Raw genomic sequence first — 13427 nt, 5'->3', positions numbered from 1 at the left:
CAAGTAACTTTTTTCTGCACGCTCTCCGTTGCGCTATTTGGTCAATGTAGATTTATTTGTCCTGTTTCCTACAAGTCCGCAATCTTGATGATCACCTTGCCCGCATACTTGCCCTCCAGCATATTCACAAAGTGTTCCGGTATATTTTCAATGCCCTCAAACACCTCCTCCCGATAATAAATCTCCTTACGCTCCAGCAATGGCCTCAATGTCGCGTCCAACTCACCGTTCTCAAAGTACTCTAAATGATGCCAGTAAATAAATCCTAGAATCGACACTCCCTTGCTTGCAATCAATCTGAGATTGCGAATTGGGTAAGCCTCCTCGCCGTTCTCCTGCGAGATCATACCCACAGACAGGATCTTACCCTTTTCGTTGATCAGGTCCAGCATAATGTCCAGGGTTTCACCTCCGACGGTGTCGTAGTAGTAGTCAATACCCTGAGGTGCCAGACGTGTCAACGCCTCTCGGATGTTCTCGGTCTTGTAGTTGAATGCACCGTCAAAATGCTGCTTCTCGACCAAACATGCGACCTTCTCATCCGTGCCGGCTATATAGCAATAAGCAGGAAACCGAACGATTAGTCCATGCATCGAAAAAAAAAATGGCCATATACATTCGTTGATATCGAAAAACAACCGCTCATCACATTACCTGATCCAATAACTGTAAGTCCCTGGATCTTGGCTAGCTGGCCGACGAGCTGACCCACGCCCCCCGCAGCCGATCCCACAAAGATGGTCTTCCCAGACTGGACTCCCAAAACCTTCAACCCTGCGTACGCCGTCAACCCAGGCATGCCTAATGCACTAATATAATTCGAAAGTGGCACGCCCCTGGACTCATCTCGCGCATGCGCAGGCAACATACGAATATCCGTCTGCGTCTTGGGGTCGTCCAGTCCGGAGACGCGCGTGTATTGCTCATAGCCAGTGTTGACCGAAACCAGAGCGCCGACGGGGTATTTTACGACCCCTGAAGCGACGACCTCGGCGATGCCGAGGCCGTAAAAAGGGACGTTCAGTTGACGCCAAGCGGCTGGCACGTTGGCGCCAGTCTCGTCCAGCGTGAGTCGGACATCTTTTATTTTTGAACCAAGAAAGAGTGATCAGTCGTGAGAAAATTATTCAAGTGGTTACAGTGCAAAACGCTTCATGTTGTTCCCTTGGAGGTTCGAGAGGGGGAGGGAGGGGGAGAGACAATTTACTTACAAGGATCGAGCGAGAGGTAAAGGTTACGAAGGATGACCTCGCCTGGTTTGACACTACCGAGGTCGATATCTCGATGGGTCTCGACCCTGAACTGGGCCTTAGTTACATGAGACTTGTTAGCGTAGCTGGCGCGGACGACGCGGGTATTGCTGAGAAGATTGTTAGAACTCATTTTTTTAATGTTGCTTTTGTTCCTGTTGGATGATGAGGCAGTGCAGCGTTCTTGTGAGCGATGTTGGAATTGGTGTTTAGAATAGAAGAAAAAAGTGTCAAACGACTGGAGTATTTGAATGTTTTCATGACTGCGCAGTGGTGATCCAATCTTGATATTATACTGGCAACAGCCATGCTGCGGTGTGCCATTTTTGATGACAGAGAGGTCTTCGCAATACCCGGTAAACTCTTCTCGTTTCTCGTTTCTCGTTTGCTGCGGTCAACATCTACTTCGATTGACTTGACCTATGGGTTGCCTATTCAACCTGCAAGTGGACATTCCTTGATGACTGCAGGTCACTTAAATTTATTGAGGCATAGCGTTCTGGACTCCAAATGCACTAGTTTATCCATTTGTAGCAGATTGTATCAAGTATTGATAGTGTCGATAGTGTTTGGTTAGTTGGTTGGTGGTGGTGAAGTTGGTGGATTGATGGTCGTTAGAGATAGTGGATGCAAGTAGATGTGTATTTCCCTGTTGTCGAGACACGACTGAAATCGACTGCGCAGTGGTTCGTGTCGCGTCAGTCCAATGTAGCTCAATACACGCTGGCCCCGTCGCTCTAGTATTTTAGTATCGGCGGTATCTGTCGTCGTAGCCAGAAGGGGGACGACGATCGTAGCCTCGGTCATATCCCGATCGGTCGTCATAGCCACGGTCCATTCCATAGGGGGGTCGGTAATCGCGAGGAGGACGGTCGTCGTATCTGGATGCAGCTCCTCCCGCCCACCTATCAAACCATAAGAAAGCGCCGAGAAGCAAGACGTGAGATTAGCAAACAAAAAGGTCATGGTACAATTACAGCCACAAAAATCAAACAAGGCAGCGACTCAAAAGGCCCTCGCAAGGTACCAAGTGCACAAGGACAATAGCAACCACAGACCACTTTTTTCTTGTCTGCGACAAAATAAGAGTGGCTGCAGATCTTCTTGTCCCATAGGCCTTTGACAAATTGTTTTGAAGCCCTTACCTGTCGTAACGATCATACCTGTCATATGGGGCAGGACGAGCATAGTCTCGCATAGGTCCTCCTCTGTAGTCCCTTGGATCTGGTCCACGAGGATCATAGCGAGGATCGAACCTGTCCGTGCGACGATCTATATTCATTGAGGAATAAGAGGCCAAACCCGAAACGGTGCTTGGTCAGTTCAATGTCTTCTCACAAGGCGAGAACAGTTGGTTTCGCCAGATTCATTCGAATGCGATACCATAGCCATAGTAGCCGGGCATACCACCGATGGCCCTTTCCCTTTTGGGGGGTCCACGGTACTGGCCCGGTGTTGGAGTCCTGGCACGACCACGTTTAGCCTAATGAGGGCAGGATTCAGATTGAAAGACCACAAAGGCGCGTTAGACATTCGACAGAATTCAGGAATCCAGCAACAATAATATCTGCAGCAAGAATCGTTGTGCACTTGCCAAGTTGACAGACATGGCGCGTCCATGGAGCTCGAATCCACTTAAGACCTGCATGGCTGCATCGGCATCTTCAGCCCGGACCATGGTCACGAAGGCAAAGCCCCGGGATTCGCGAGTGTGGGGATCATACATGATCTGGACTTTCTCGACCTATTAATAACATCCATCGAAATGCATCTGCGTCAGTTTGCAAAGTTCAGGAGAAGAGTAGCAGGGTGGGATCTAGGAAGAGAAGAAAGGGGCATAGGAAACGAAGAATGGGAAAGGCAACAATAGAGCCGCCGCCTGGTGGGTCGAAATAGAAAAAATACGCCCTTTTCAATCTTCATTTTGAACATTCCCAATCCTGCTTCCGAGAAAGGGATAAAGACAAAACTTCGACTGCAAGGGCGTGAGTAAGATTCAAGGTGAGCCACAAAGCATAGGTAAGATCGGTTCGCAATGGCCTGCTGCTGTCCCCTCTCTCTGCTGGCCTTGGATCTGAAGACAGAGGGTTGAGAGCTGAAAGAGATAGCGAGGCGAGACTCCCAGGCTGGTTTGTGGTAGGACCAAGACGATTAAAGTCGCTGCAGATCGATGCTTGTATCAATTGAAGCGAGCGGTGTCGCGTGCTGTTTGGTCCGCTCACCTTGCCGTATTTGCCGAACAAGTCCTCGAGATCGCTGGGTTGAGTCTTGACGGAGAGGCTGTTTACGAAGAGGTTGTTTCCAGGATTGATGGATTCGTCGATGGCATTGTCGCTGCTGGTTGTTAGGGGTTTATTGTTTGAACGGAGGTGTATCAGTCAGTTGAGCGAGTGGGACGAGGTCGTCTGTCGAGCGGTGAAATGAAAATGCGCACGCGAGAGAGAGAGCGAAGAAACTGGCGACAGTCGGCACTACTTCTCAGCAAGAACATGCTATGCATATCAACTTTGCTTGTCTGGGGACGACGTGTTGAAGTAAGGTAACGGAGAGAGAGGACAAACCTGTGTCGTGCTGGGGAGCGGCTTCTTGGACGAGGGGATCTTGATCCGGTGCTGTCAGGGCTGGCATCGCGGCCACGGTGCTCAGAGTCGGTGAATGTCTGCTCGCTCATGGCGGACGGAAGGATTGGGATGGATGGATGGATGCAAGTGATGAGAAAGTGAAGGAACAAGACGAAACACGGACGCTTCGAAACAAACCCATCGTGTCACGTGCAGCCGAACAATGGTTCAATCCCATTACGGCGATGGTTTTGTCTTGTTTCTTGCTTCAAGCAAAGACGCACCCGTGCAGTCTGAGCGAGGCGTCGCGGGGGTGAAGCAGAGCTTGGGGGGTATCCAGCATCATCCCAGATGTTGGGGTGGCCTGGGAATAATCCGGTGCTCCTCGCCTCCGTCCGTTCCAGCCCAGGGTAGAGGCGTGATCATGCTGTTTGTTTGCAGTGCGGCACCATACAGGAAGCAAGAACAGACATTTTGAACTCAAAAATTGTTTTTCTGCACCCTGCCTCTTTCACACTCCACCCTCCCTTCAAAAGCACTCGTCCCCCTCTCCGCATCTGCTTTTCGCTCACTCTTTTTTACCTCACTGACTCCAGCACACCACCACACCACCCTCGACCAGCCCGCTGTTTAATGGTCAACACCCCACTGGATGACCCACTCTCGACTCGCTCGCTCGAACAGCATGTCGAATCTATAAGCCAGGTGGAAGGGATCCTCATGGACGACTCTCGGATCCCTCAACGCTCGACCACAACCAGCTTTCAAAAGTACCACCCAGTACATCCCGGCAGCGACGATAACGAGGACGAAGAGGATGAAGAGGACGAGGAGGAGGATGGAATCAGCGAGATCCAGCCTGTGATGACTAAGTCATCTCGACAGAAGAATGCTGGCAAGAGGCCCACTGCCCATGGTAGGCGATAACAAAAAAGAAAAAAAAAATTGACTTGACAGTGCACATTATGCTGAGTGCATGCTTGTTTGCTTGCCTTGCTTGGTCTGCATCCGTTCTGTCTTTGAGTAACGAATAACTCTAATGCCTCAATGAGCCCATTGGGCGGAACTATCTCCATGGCATGCAAACTGCGGAAAACGATTCTTATCGAAAGTTGACATTTACATATCTTCTCACTTTTGCACCCTTCTTCATAGATCCCATTCATGATCGATGTGTCCAGCATATCTTTCTCGAGGAGGAGGATGTACAGTTGACATTTTTGGGATACAGGATCATTCAGTCCCGTCTCTACCTCTACTATTTGGCATGCATCTTGAGCGGAGGAATCATCTTCTTACTTGGACGATGGATGCCTCAGTACTACATCTCCTTTGTGGCCAGGAAATGCACCATGGGTCAGGCAGGATTTATTGTTGTCGAGGTATGTTTTTGTATTCCCCTCATCGCACTGGTCAATATAACACATGTTTGCTTCGAAAAAAAAAGGGCGAACCATAACGTAGCATACCTTTTTTCGACTTACAGAACGAGTGGGGTCAGACGGCGATGGAGAAAATCTCCAGCAAGTACTACGGGGGACCTATCAGCTCTGTCTTTAGCCCTGAGCAGATGGAAAAGCTAGGGGACAATGAGGAATACGATGATGCGAGGGTAATATGCACGACACTTGAGTGATATATGTATAGTTTTGATGCAGCATCGGCATTAACCAATGCGCCTGCCCCATCTACCTGTTCAACACTAGTTAACAAGAGTAATGCACGACATGATGTACTTTGACTACCAGTATATTCGGTTCATCTACAATCCTGTGGCGCATATGTTCATGCAGAATTCGCACTGGAAGGACTCTGAATGGTCGAGCATCACTACGTGTGAGCGGGGACTGGAGCGGGAGACCTATCAGGAAAGAGCCATGGTCTTTGGTTCGAATTTGATCGATGTTCAGGAAAAGACGATTGGACAGCTACTCGTTCAGGAGGTGCTTCATCCGTTCTACATCTTCCAGGTCTTTTCGATGGCTCTTTGGTTCGCGGATGACTATTATTACTACGCAGCCTGCATTCTTGTCATCTCAACCGTGTCCGTCATTTCGGAACTGATTGAGACGAAAAAGACCATGAAGCGCATGCGTAATATGTCGAGGTTTACCTGCAACGTGAAAGTTTGTAGGACTGGCAGATGTACGTTGCATCTTTTTGTAAGCACACAGCTGCATGCTCATCTTGTTCTTTTGCTAAACCTGGTATTAATCAAATGCTTACTCCCATAGGGCGCTACGTCGGATCAGAGGAATTGGTGCCAGGAGACGTTTTCGAGATGACAGACACGGAGCTCTCAGTATTTCCGTGCGACGCTGTTTTGTTGACCGGAGACTGCATCGTGAATGAAAGCATGCTAACAGGAGAGTCCGTGCCAGTCTCAAAGATCCCGGTCACAGAAAGGGGATTACAGCTACTGGATTTGTCCATAGCGAACATACCCTCCGACCTCGCTCGACATTTCTTGTTCTCTGGAACCAAGATCATTCGTGCCCGTCCAGGACAAAGTGCAAAGAAGACACTCAATACAGACGATGCTGAATATGGGATGGCTCAACCAGCAAGGGGGTTGGCCATGGTTGTGCGCACAGGATTCAACACAACCAAGGGTACACTTATCCGATCGATGCTTTTTCCTAAGCCAAACGACTTTCAGTTCTATCGTGACTCATTCCGGTTCATCGGCATCCTTGCGTGTATCGCCTTTTGCGGCTTCTTGGTCTCCACCGTCAATTTTATCAGGATGGGTGTTCCTCTCAGACTGATGATTATCAAGGCGTTGGATCTGATTACGATTGTTGTTCCACCGGCTCTTCCAGCGACCATGTCGATCGGCACTAGCTTTGCGATTGCGAGATTAAGACGCTCAAACATCTTTTGCATCAGTCCCACGAGGGTGAATATTGGCGGCAAGATCAACTGCATGTGCTTCGACAAGACAGGAACTTTGACCGAGGATGGCTTGGATATTTTGGGCGTCCAGTGTGGCAATAGCGAGACGGGCTTGTTTGGATCCATGATAACGCATGCAAGGGATCTGTCTCAGGCATCGGATTCTACCCAGGACAAGCGTACCTCGCTTCTGTATACCATGGCGACTTGTCACTCTGTCAAGTCCCTTGGAGGGGAGCTCATCGGTGATCCCTTGGATCTCAAGATGTTCGATTTCACGCAATGGATTCTGGAGGAGGGTGGTCTGGGTATGAGAACCTCTGAAGTCCCTGAGGATCCCACGCAACGCAATAAGGGTTCCGGAGGAAGCGTTGTATCGACCATTGTTCGACCTCCAGGTACTAAGCAGTTTAATTTGGACGAAGTGCTCTCGCACCACCCAACAGAGATGAACGAATCGGTAAGAACCCAAAAAATGGGAGGTTTTGGGATGCGCAAGGTGAGATCAATGTGATACTGACGATACCTTATTGTATTGTTAATGTAGGCGTCATTCTTGGAACTTGGCATTATCCGCTGCTTTGAATTTGTCTCGTCCCTTCGACGCATGAGTGTCATCGTTAAGAAGCTGCACAGTCCGGGGATGGAGATCTACGTCAAAGGTGCGCCTGAAGCCATGACGGATATCTGTTTGAAAGAATCCCTGCCAGCCGACTACACAGAGCGTCTCTCTTATTACACGCATCATGGGTACCGCGTCATTGCTTGCGCCAGCAAGCCGATGCCCGCCCTGAATTTCGTCCGCGCGCAACGCATCAAGCGAGAGCAGGTGGAGAGCGAGCTGACGTTCCTTGGATTCATCGTCTTTGAAAACAAGCTGAAGCCAACCACGGCGCCAGTGATCGCCACCCTTACCAACGCTCAAATTCGAAAGGTGATGTGCACCGGGGATAATGTCCTTACTGCTATCAGTGTGTCCAGGGAGTGTGGACTGATTGATCGGGCCAGGGAGGTTTATGCCCCGAGGTTTGTTTTTGGAGATTCGACTACTCAGAACTCGAAGATCGTTTGGGAGAACATTGACGACAACCGCATGACTTTGGACTCTATGACTCTCAAGGTACGCAGCAACTATGAGTGCTTTCTATACTGCCTTTTAAGAGAGGGAACTGGTTACTGACTTTGTTCTTTTCGTTCATCATTTTCTAGCCAGCTACGATAGAGACGGGCAATACTACGGGTGGAGGCCCAGAATTCCCATCCTACATTCATCTGATGAACGACTACGTCCTTGCGGTGACGGGCGACTGCTTCCGTTGGATGATTGACTATGCTCCGACCTCGACCTTGAACAGAATGCTCGTCAAGGGTCAAATTTTCGCTCGCATGTCACCGGATGAAAAGCACGAGCTCGTGGAGAACCTCCAGGCGATCGGATACTGCGTAGGATTCTGTGGAGATGGAGCGAACGATTGCGGAGCCCTCAAGGCTGCAGACGTTGGGATCAGTCTTAGCGAAGCTGAAGCGTCCGTTGCAGCACCGTTCACGAGTCGATCGAATGACATCGGATGTGTCGTCAAAGTCATTCAGTAAGTTTGATCTGCAGCCAGTGAAGTCTTTCGGAAGTATTGTCTTGTCCTAAGCAAGCACTAACGGGCTTTGTTGTTCTATCTGTGTTGTTCTAGGGAGGGTCGTGCTGCGTTGGTGACTAGTTTCAGCTGCTTCAAGTACATGGCGCTTTATAGTATCATCCAGTTCACGACTGTCAGCTTCTTGTACGCGTTCGCATCCAATCTCGGCGACTTTCAGTTCTTATATATTGATCTGGTGCTGATCTTGCCCATTGCAGTGTTCATGGGTCGCACCGAGGCGTTCTCGACTTTGAGTCCCAAACGCCCGACTGCCAACCTGGTGTCGAAGAAAGTCTTGACGTCGTTGATTGGACAGATCCTCATCCAGGGATGTTTCCAAGCGACTTTGTACTGGATCGTGCGTCATCAGGAATGGTATAGACCTCCGAAATATGAGCGGGGGCAGAAGAACATTGAGTGTTTTGAAAACACCAGTTTATTCTTCTTGTCGATCTTTCAGTACTTGCTGATGGCGATTGTTTTCAGTGTTGGACCGCCCTACAGAAAGCCTATGTCCTCGAATCGTAAGCGCTATTGTATTCCTATGCCTTTTATTTTCCCATGGTTATTGTCGGGCATCTTGCTAACAACAGTCTCCTTGTTTACCATGTATCCAGGCCCATTTGTGTTCATCACCATTGGACTGGTCCTGTTGTCTGCCGGTATGGTTCTCTTCCCTACGGACTGGCTGTCGAGTTTCATGCAGCTGCTCGATATCCCGTTTGGCTTCCGTATCTTTATCTTGTTCATGGCGGCATTGAACCTTGGCCTCGCCTTGGTTGCGGAGCACTTTTTCTTCCCGAACATTGCCTCAGTAATCGGAGGCTTCGTCCAACGTGCTCGTCGGAAAGCGGAGAGTAACAATCATAGCAGCATCTCCCAGCAGGCACAGCGAGGTCACAGCCATCAGACATGGGTTGAGGTCGATTCGTCGGACACCTCTGTGAGTGCTCCGTTGATGGCAGGGGATGAGTTTGTGGTGGAAAGAGCGGTAAGACCGAAGGGGACCAAGATCTATAAAGAGGTTGAGGAAGAGATGAATCAGCTATGACATCGAGAGGAGGCCTAAACAAAGAATAAAACCTAGAGGCCTAGAAAAACTGATGGACCAAGGCACTAGGAGAAAAAAAAATAGATAGTCAGGGCATTACCAAATGCACGTGGCGTGGAGGCCAATCCTTGTTGCTCAATTCTAGACTTTTTTTTTTTTTGAAGAATGCGGGGGAAACCAAAATTGGCAAGGTGAAGGATATATTGCAGGATGTCTAGTCGCGACTGTACGTAGAAAACGTTGAAGCTCAAAAGCCTTTGGACTGGAGGTCATATTGACAAACAACGAACATTGATTTGTAGAAGGAGGGATAATACGCACTTTAATGATCCAGACTTTGATTCGGCGATTGTACTCGAAAATGAATAGGCGTTTCTAATCAAAAGTCTTATGTCGCGAGCAGATGTTCAGCATTGTACAATGAAGGTGTACGTATCTTAACCAAGATGCGGCCCCGTTCGCTGGTTCCAACTGGTGTTTGAAGCTCCGGTTATCGCAGAGATGAGCTTAGTTTAGCGAAAGGAGACGCATAAAACAATGAGACCGTGTTATTTTTACATCCAGGCCGCTCCTCCTTTGCACCACACTGTGGTCTAGGGCCGAGCTCGGGCGGATGGATGAGGCTGCCTGGAGGGAGAATAAACCTATTGTGGATAGCATTTGCGGAGTCCTTTTCGATCGGGAGAAACCCCTCCCCCATCGTTAAGGATACTGCACGTCCGTCTGAAGATGATATCATCGTCGGACCCAAAAATTCGGTGGACAACGATTGCTTCCGATACACAGATAGGCCTAATCTACACAAAAAGTGGCACCTGGATCTTTCCGGTTAGATGAAAGGCGTCGAATTCTTGCTTTGAGCTGATGGGAAACAGATATTGTGGATAGGACCCAGTTTTTTTTTTCACTGTTCTCCACGGCTGCAGTTCTACTTGTGTTTGTGTTTGGGCGTTAAGACATGCCACACAGCTGGGCGCAAAAATCGGGCTGTTACATCTGTCGTCCCATAGCTAGTCCCGAGCATGCAAACACAGTGTAGGGTTGGTTTGAAGTGATACAAAGGTAGAGAGGTTAAAACCGGACAAAAATGAAAAAGAAAAAGAAAAGAGCCCCATCCTCTCCTCTTGGCGTCAGTGATCGACACTGTACCCACCTTTCCTTCCACAAAACGTTCCTGCTGCAGTCATTTGTCAATTGCATTGATGCGGCTACATGGATCCTTGCGAAAAGAACCGAAGGTGTATTGTTGGAATGGGGGTCAGGTCGAATCTACCCTCGTCAAGTTTTCTGAACGAGGCTAATGTCGTTTTGGCAGATACAACAGAAGGTTGATAGCATGACATGGCGCGTGGACATAAAGTAGGGGGAAGAGGGGAATGAATATCCTGAAGCTCGTAAAGCGGGCGCGTGCTTGCTTGCATTGCCGTATACATACTTTGAGCATAGTACACCTACGCATCAGTAAAACGCGAAGTGTCTTACAAAAAAAAAAAAAAGAAGAGTACTTGGGTCGTGTATGGATAGTCTAGCATAAACCCTGCAGACTAGAACATTTACGCGGAGAGACTTGATTCTTTTTCAAAACAGCACCCTCCAGACGTCCTCTTCGAACTCGGCGGTGTGCTTTCGATTTATTTTGTCCGCGTCTTTTTTACCTTTACGGCCTACAGCCCCTGCCAGATCTTTTAATTGTGGTTGGCCGGGTTCCGGTAAAGGGAGTGACGTCCTTTAATTCGCTACGAAACCGACGAACGGCGTGACAGCTGAGTACGATAGTTGAGAGATGAGCTCGTTTGTTCACTTCACTTGCACGTTTCCTTACTCGTGTTTCTCTCGCCGGAGTTATTTTTATTCGTTGAAAACCGATGGTCGCGTTTTTTCGTTTCCTATTTGTAGAGCGGAGATGAGGTCAAAGATAGTAGCAGGTAGAGAAAAGCACCCTAGAGAAAAAAATGCCTGCCCAACGCGTAAGCCATCTGAGCGTCGAGAAACAGCGACCAGGACAGGTCTTTGCTTGTATGAATGCCGTGCGTAAAATCATCTGCAAAGCGTAATTGGTCCCGTCTAGACCGCCGCCAAGTAATTTTTCGTTTCATGCGTCTTTGCTCCTTTATTCGTCCTCATATTTTTTAAAACTTTGGCTGGAAAGAAATATTATTAGCAACAAAGGACCCCTTCGTTTACGAATATTCATTTTACACACAACACCTGCTCATGTTCTCTATGGTTGCTTGGGTTGGATACCCTTCGTGATCGTAAAGAGGGATATTTTTTGGCCTTTTCCTACTCTGATGGCAAATTCCATGGTCAGTTCGGACATTTGAACTCAAAACAACAAAAGAGGAGGGCTACTCCAACCTTAGCCATTCAATTTTCTGAGTATGCATAGTCTCAGCATGTTGTTGCGCTCAGGACTTGGTGCATTCTTTTCTTGCCCTTCTTTTTCTTGCTCGCAACCTTTTTTTTTATATCTGTGTAAAGGTACCCCTGGTCTTTGGCCGCTATTCACTCGCCAATCTCCGTACTAACTTGCTAGTGGCCAGCCTTTCTGTGAAGAGGACTAGACAGCTCTTTTTAAAAAAAAATAAGGATAAGGAGGAGGTTGCTTCATAAAACGGAATCCGGGGAAAAGACATTTACAAGGTCGGGTTTGTCCCATGGTGGACGCTGCAGATGTAACACTGTTTGCAAGCCTTTAACAAAGACAGCTTTGTGCTCATCAGGGATTGAATGGCAGCTTACTCAGTCGGTTCTGTCTACGAGTTGTCGGTCGGCTCCCGAATTTTACCCCGCCTTTTGACGCCAAATCAAAAGAAAGAATTTTGTTTTTCGTCCCCCGCGTGAAGGGATGTAGCCCTGACGGCAAACAATGAACTGTTGTATTAAAAAAAAAGTTCCCTTTGGCCGCTTGTCTATCTGCCTGTTTGCTGACGTTGTATTTTTTTGAAGACTATTTATGCATGTGTATTATAGAATTTGGTGTTTTTGTTGTTGTCGTCGCCGTTCTGTGCGCACTTCCCTGTACCTTTCTCCTTCTCCGTTAACCGGCTAGTTCCCCTGTCCTTCCCGAGCTATCATCCACTGCTGTATGCTGTATGCGATCACCATTGTCGTCACTCTCAGCCTCTCTGCGTCCTTTGTAGCTAATGCAGTATAGTACCTTGATGGACAGTGCAGATGTTATCAAGAGGACTGTTGGGATTGTTTGGCCGCGCATTTCGCTCATGGCCTATCCTTCATACCTACCGGCCCAACTTTTTCTCTCGTTCATTTGCGCGAAACCGCCCACGAACTGCTCGTGTGTGTACATTAAGCAGGTGTTGTGCTCATTCGATCGAGTCAATCCGAGCCTCCCTATCTGTTATTTAATAGGGCACAATAGTGAAAGCGGTGTGTAACGTACTCTTCAAGCCCATGGAGATCCATCCAAAGTTCGAGTTCGAAGTAGCCAGAGCCAGTTGACCAATGGCCAAACTGCCTGTGGCGTTTCCTCCGTCGTGGTCCCGTTCCTCTTTTTCTTTTTCTTCATTCTTCTCTTCTTTTTGTCTCTCTTTAGCCTTCCGTCTAATCTTTATCTTATTCTGTCACATTCCCCCGCTCCTATCCTCGTCTCTTCCTCTTCCCTCCCTCCATCCTCATTCCTCGCCCGTCCTCCTCTATCGGCTAGCTTCCTCTTCATCACCACCACCACTCGGACTCGGCTCCTTTCCCCTCCGTGCTTCCTTCATTCGCTGCCGGATTCATCCTTCTCCTGTGAAAGAAGAACGCTCTTGGTGCCATCCCATTCTCCACTCTTTCTCTCGTTCTCTCCTACTCTTGTCGCTTTCTTTTTTTTTTTGTAATTATATCCCACGGCATCGTCATACAGCAAATATCCTTCGACAGCAATAAGCATCAAAGGCTACACCTAAACAAGAAGCTAGCCCAACCGACCATAGAGAGGCCCTAACCACAGGCTTCTCCGCAATCTTTTCACCACGACGTACTCCAGCATTCCACCACAGCTTCTCTCTCCTCCAGCGAACGGGAAGCTACAACA

General features: G+C 48.5%; 3 protein-coding genes across 3 annotated transcripts; 1 reads left to right on the top strand and 2 right to left on the bottom strand.

The window, feature by feature from the left end:
* Nucleotides 1–68: 68 nt before the first annotated feature.
* On the bottom strand, nucleotides 69–1383 carry BC939DRAFT_502835 (uncharacterized protein; the record flags this gene model as incomplete). Its single annotated transcript, XM_051560330.1, has 3 exons — nucleotides 69–550; nucleotides 655–1080; nucleotides 1212–1383. 3 exons carry the CDS (start codon nucleotides 1381–1383, stop codon nucleotides 69–71), a joined length of 1080 nt encoding a protein of 359 aa, XP_051412725.1.
* A 1117-nt stretch (nucleotides 1384–2500) lies between these two features.
* Nucleotides 2501–3962, bottom strand: BC939DRAFT_450305 (uncharacterized protein). The gene is made up of 4 exons (XM_051555511.1): nucleotides 3812–3962; nucleotides 3473–3587; nucleotides 2845–2994; nucleotides 2501–2733 (listed from the first exon to the last, which is right to left on the bottom strand). The coding sequence occupies exons 1-4, from the start codon at nucleotides 3919–3921 to the stop codon at nucleotides 2617–2619; spliced, it is 492 nt and encodes a 163-aa protein (XP_051412724.1). The 5' UTR covers nucleotides 3922–3962; the 3' UTR covers nucleotides 2501–2616.
* A 351-nt stretch (nucleotides 3963–4313) lies between these two features.
* BC939DRAFT_450304 (P-type ATPase-like protein) lies at nucleotides 4314–9697 on the top strand. The gene is made up of 9 exons (XM_051555510.1): nucleotides 4314–4727; nucleotides 4967–5193; nucleotides 5298–5423; nucleotides 5518–5956; nucleotides 6046–7166; nucleotides 7254–7826; nucleotides 7916–8295; nucleotides 8392–8861; nucleotides 8955–9697. Exons 1-9 carry the CDS (start codon nucleotides 4445–4447, stop codon nucleotides 9386–9388), a joined length of 4053 nt encoding a protein of 1350 aa, XP_051412723.1. The 5' UTR covers nucleotides 4314–4444; the 3' UTR covers nucleotides 9389–9697.
* Nucleotides 9698–13427: the final 3730 nt, after the last annotated feature.

The sequence above is a fragment of the Gamsiella multidivaricata genome (assembly GCF_025024155.1).
Source record: "Gamsiella multidivaricata strain RSA 2152 chromosome Unknown BC939scaffold_29, whole genome shotgun sequence".
NCBI lineage: Eukaryota > Fungi > Mortierellomycota > Mortierellomycetes > Mortierellales > Mortierellaceae > Gamsiella > Gamsiella multidivaricata.
The sequence above is the reverse complement of the archived record's forward strand: the minus strand, read 5'-3'. Positions and strand labels throughout refer to the sequence as shown.

Bases quoted from the DNA above. Each gene is read 5' to 3' on its own strand.
- BC939DRAFT_450305 (XM_051555511.1), bottom strand. From the start codon at position 3,921: ATGAGCGAGCAGACATTCACCGACTCTGAGCACCGTGGCCGCGATGCC. The intron at 3,588-3,811 runs GTTTGTCCTCTC...CCTAACAACCAG, and splicing joins CGCTCCCCAGCACGACACAG to CAGCGACAATGCCATCGACG. The intron at 2,734-2,844 runs GCAAGTGCACAA...TGCCCTCATTAG, and splicing joins GCGCCATGTCTGTCAACTTG to GCTAAACGTGGTCGTGCCAG.
- BC939DRAFT_450304 (XM_051555510.1), top strand. From the start codon at position 4,445: ATGGTCAACACCCCACTGGATGACCCACTCTCGACTCGCTCGCTCGAA. The intron at 5,194-5,297 runs GTATGTTTTTGT...TTCGACTTACAG, and splicing joins CAGGATTTATTGTTGTCGAG to AACGAGTGGGGTCAGACGGC. The intron at 7,167-7,253 runs GTAAGAACCCAA...TTGTTAATGTAG, and splicing joins CAACAGAGATGAACGAATCG to GCGTCATTCTTGGAACTTGG.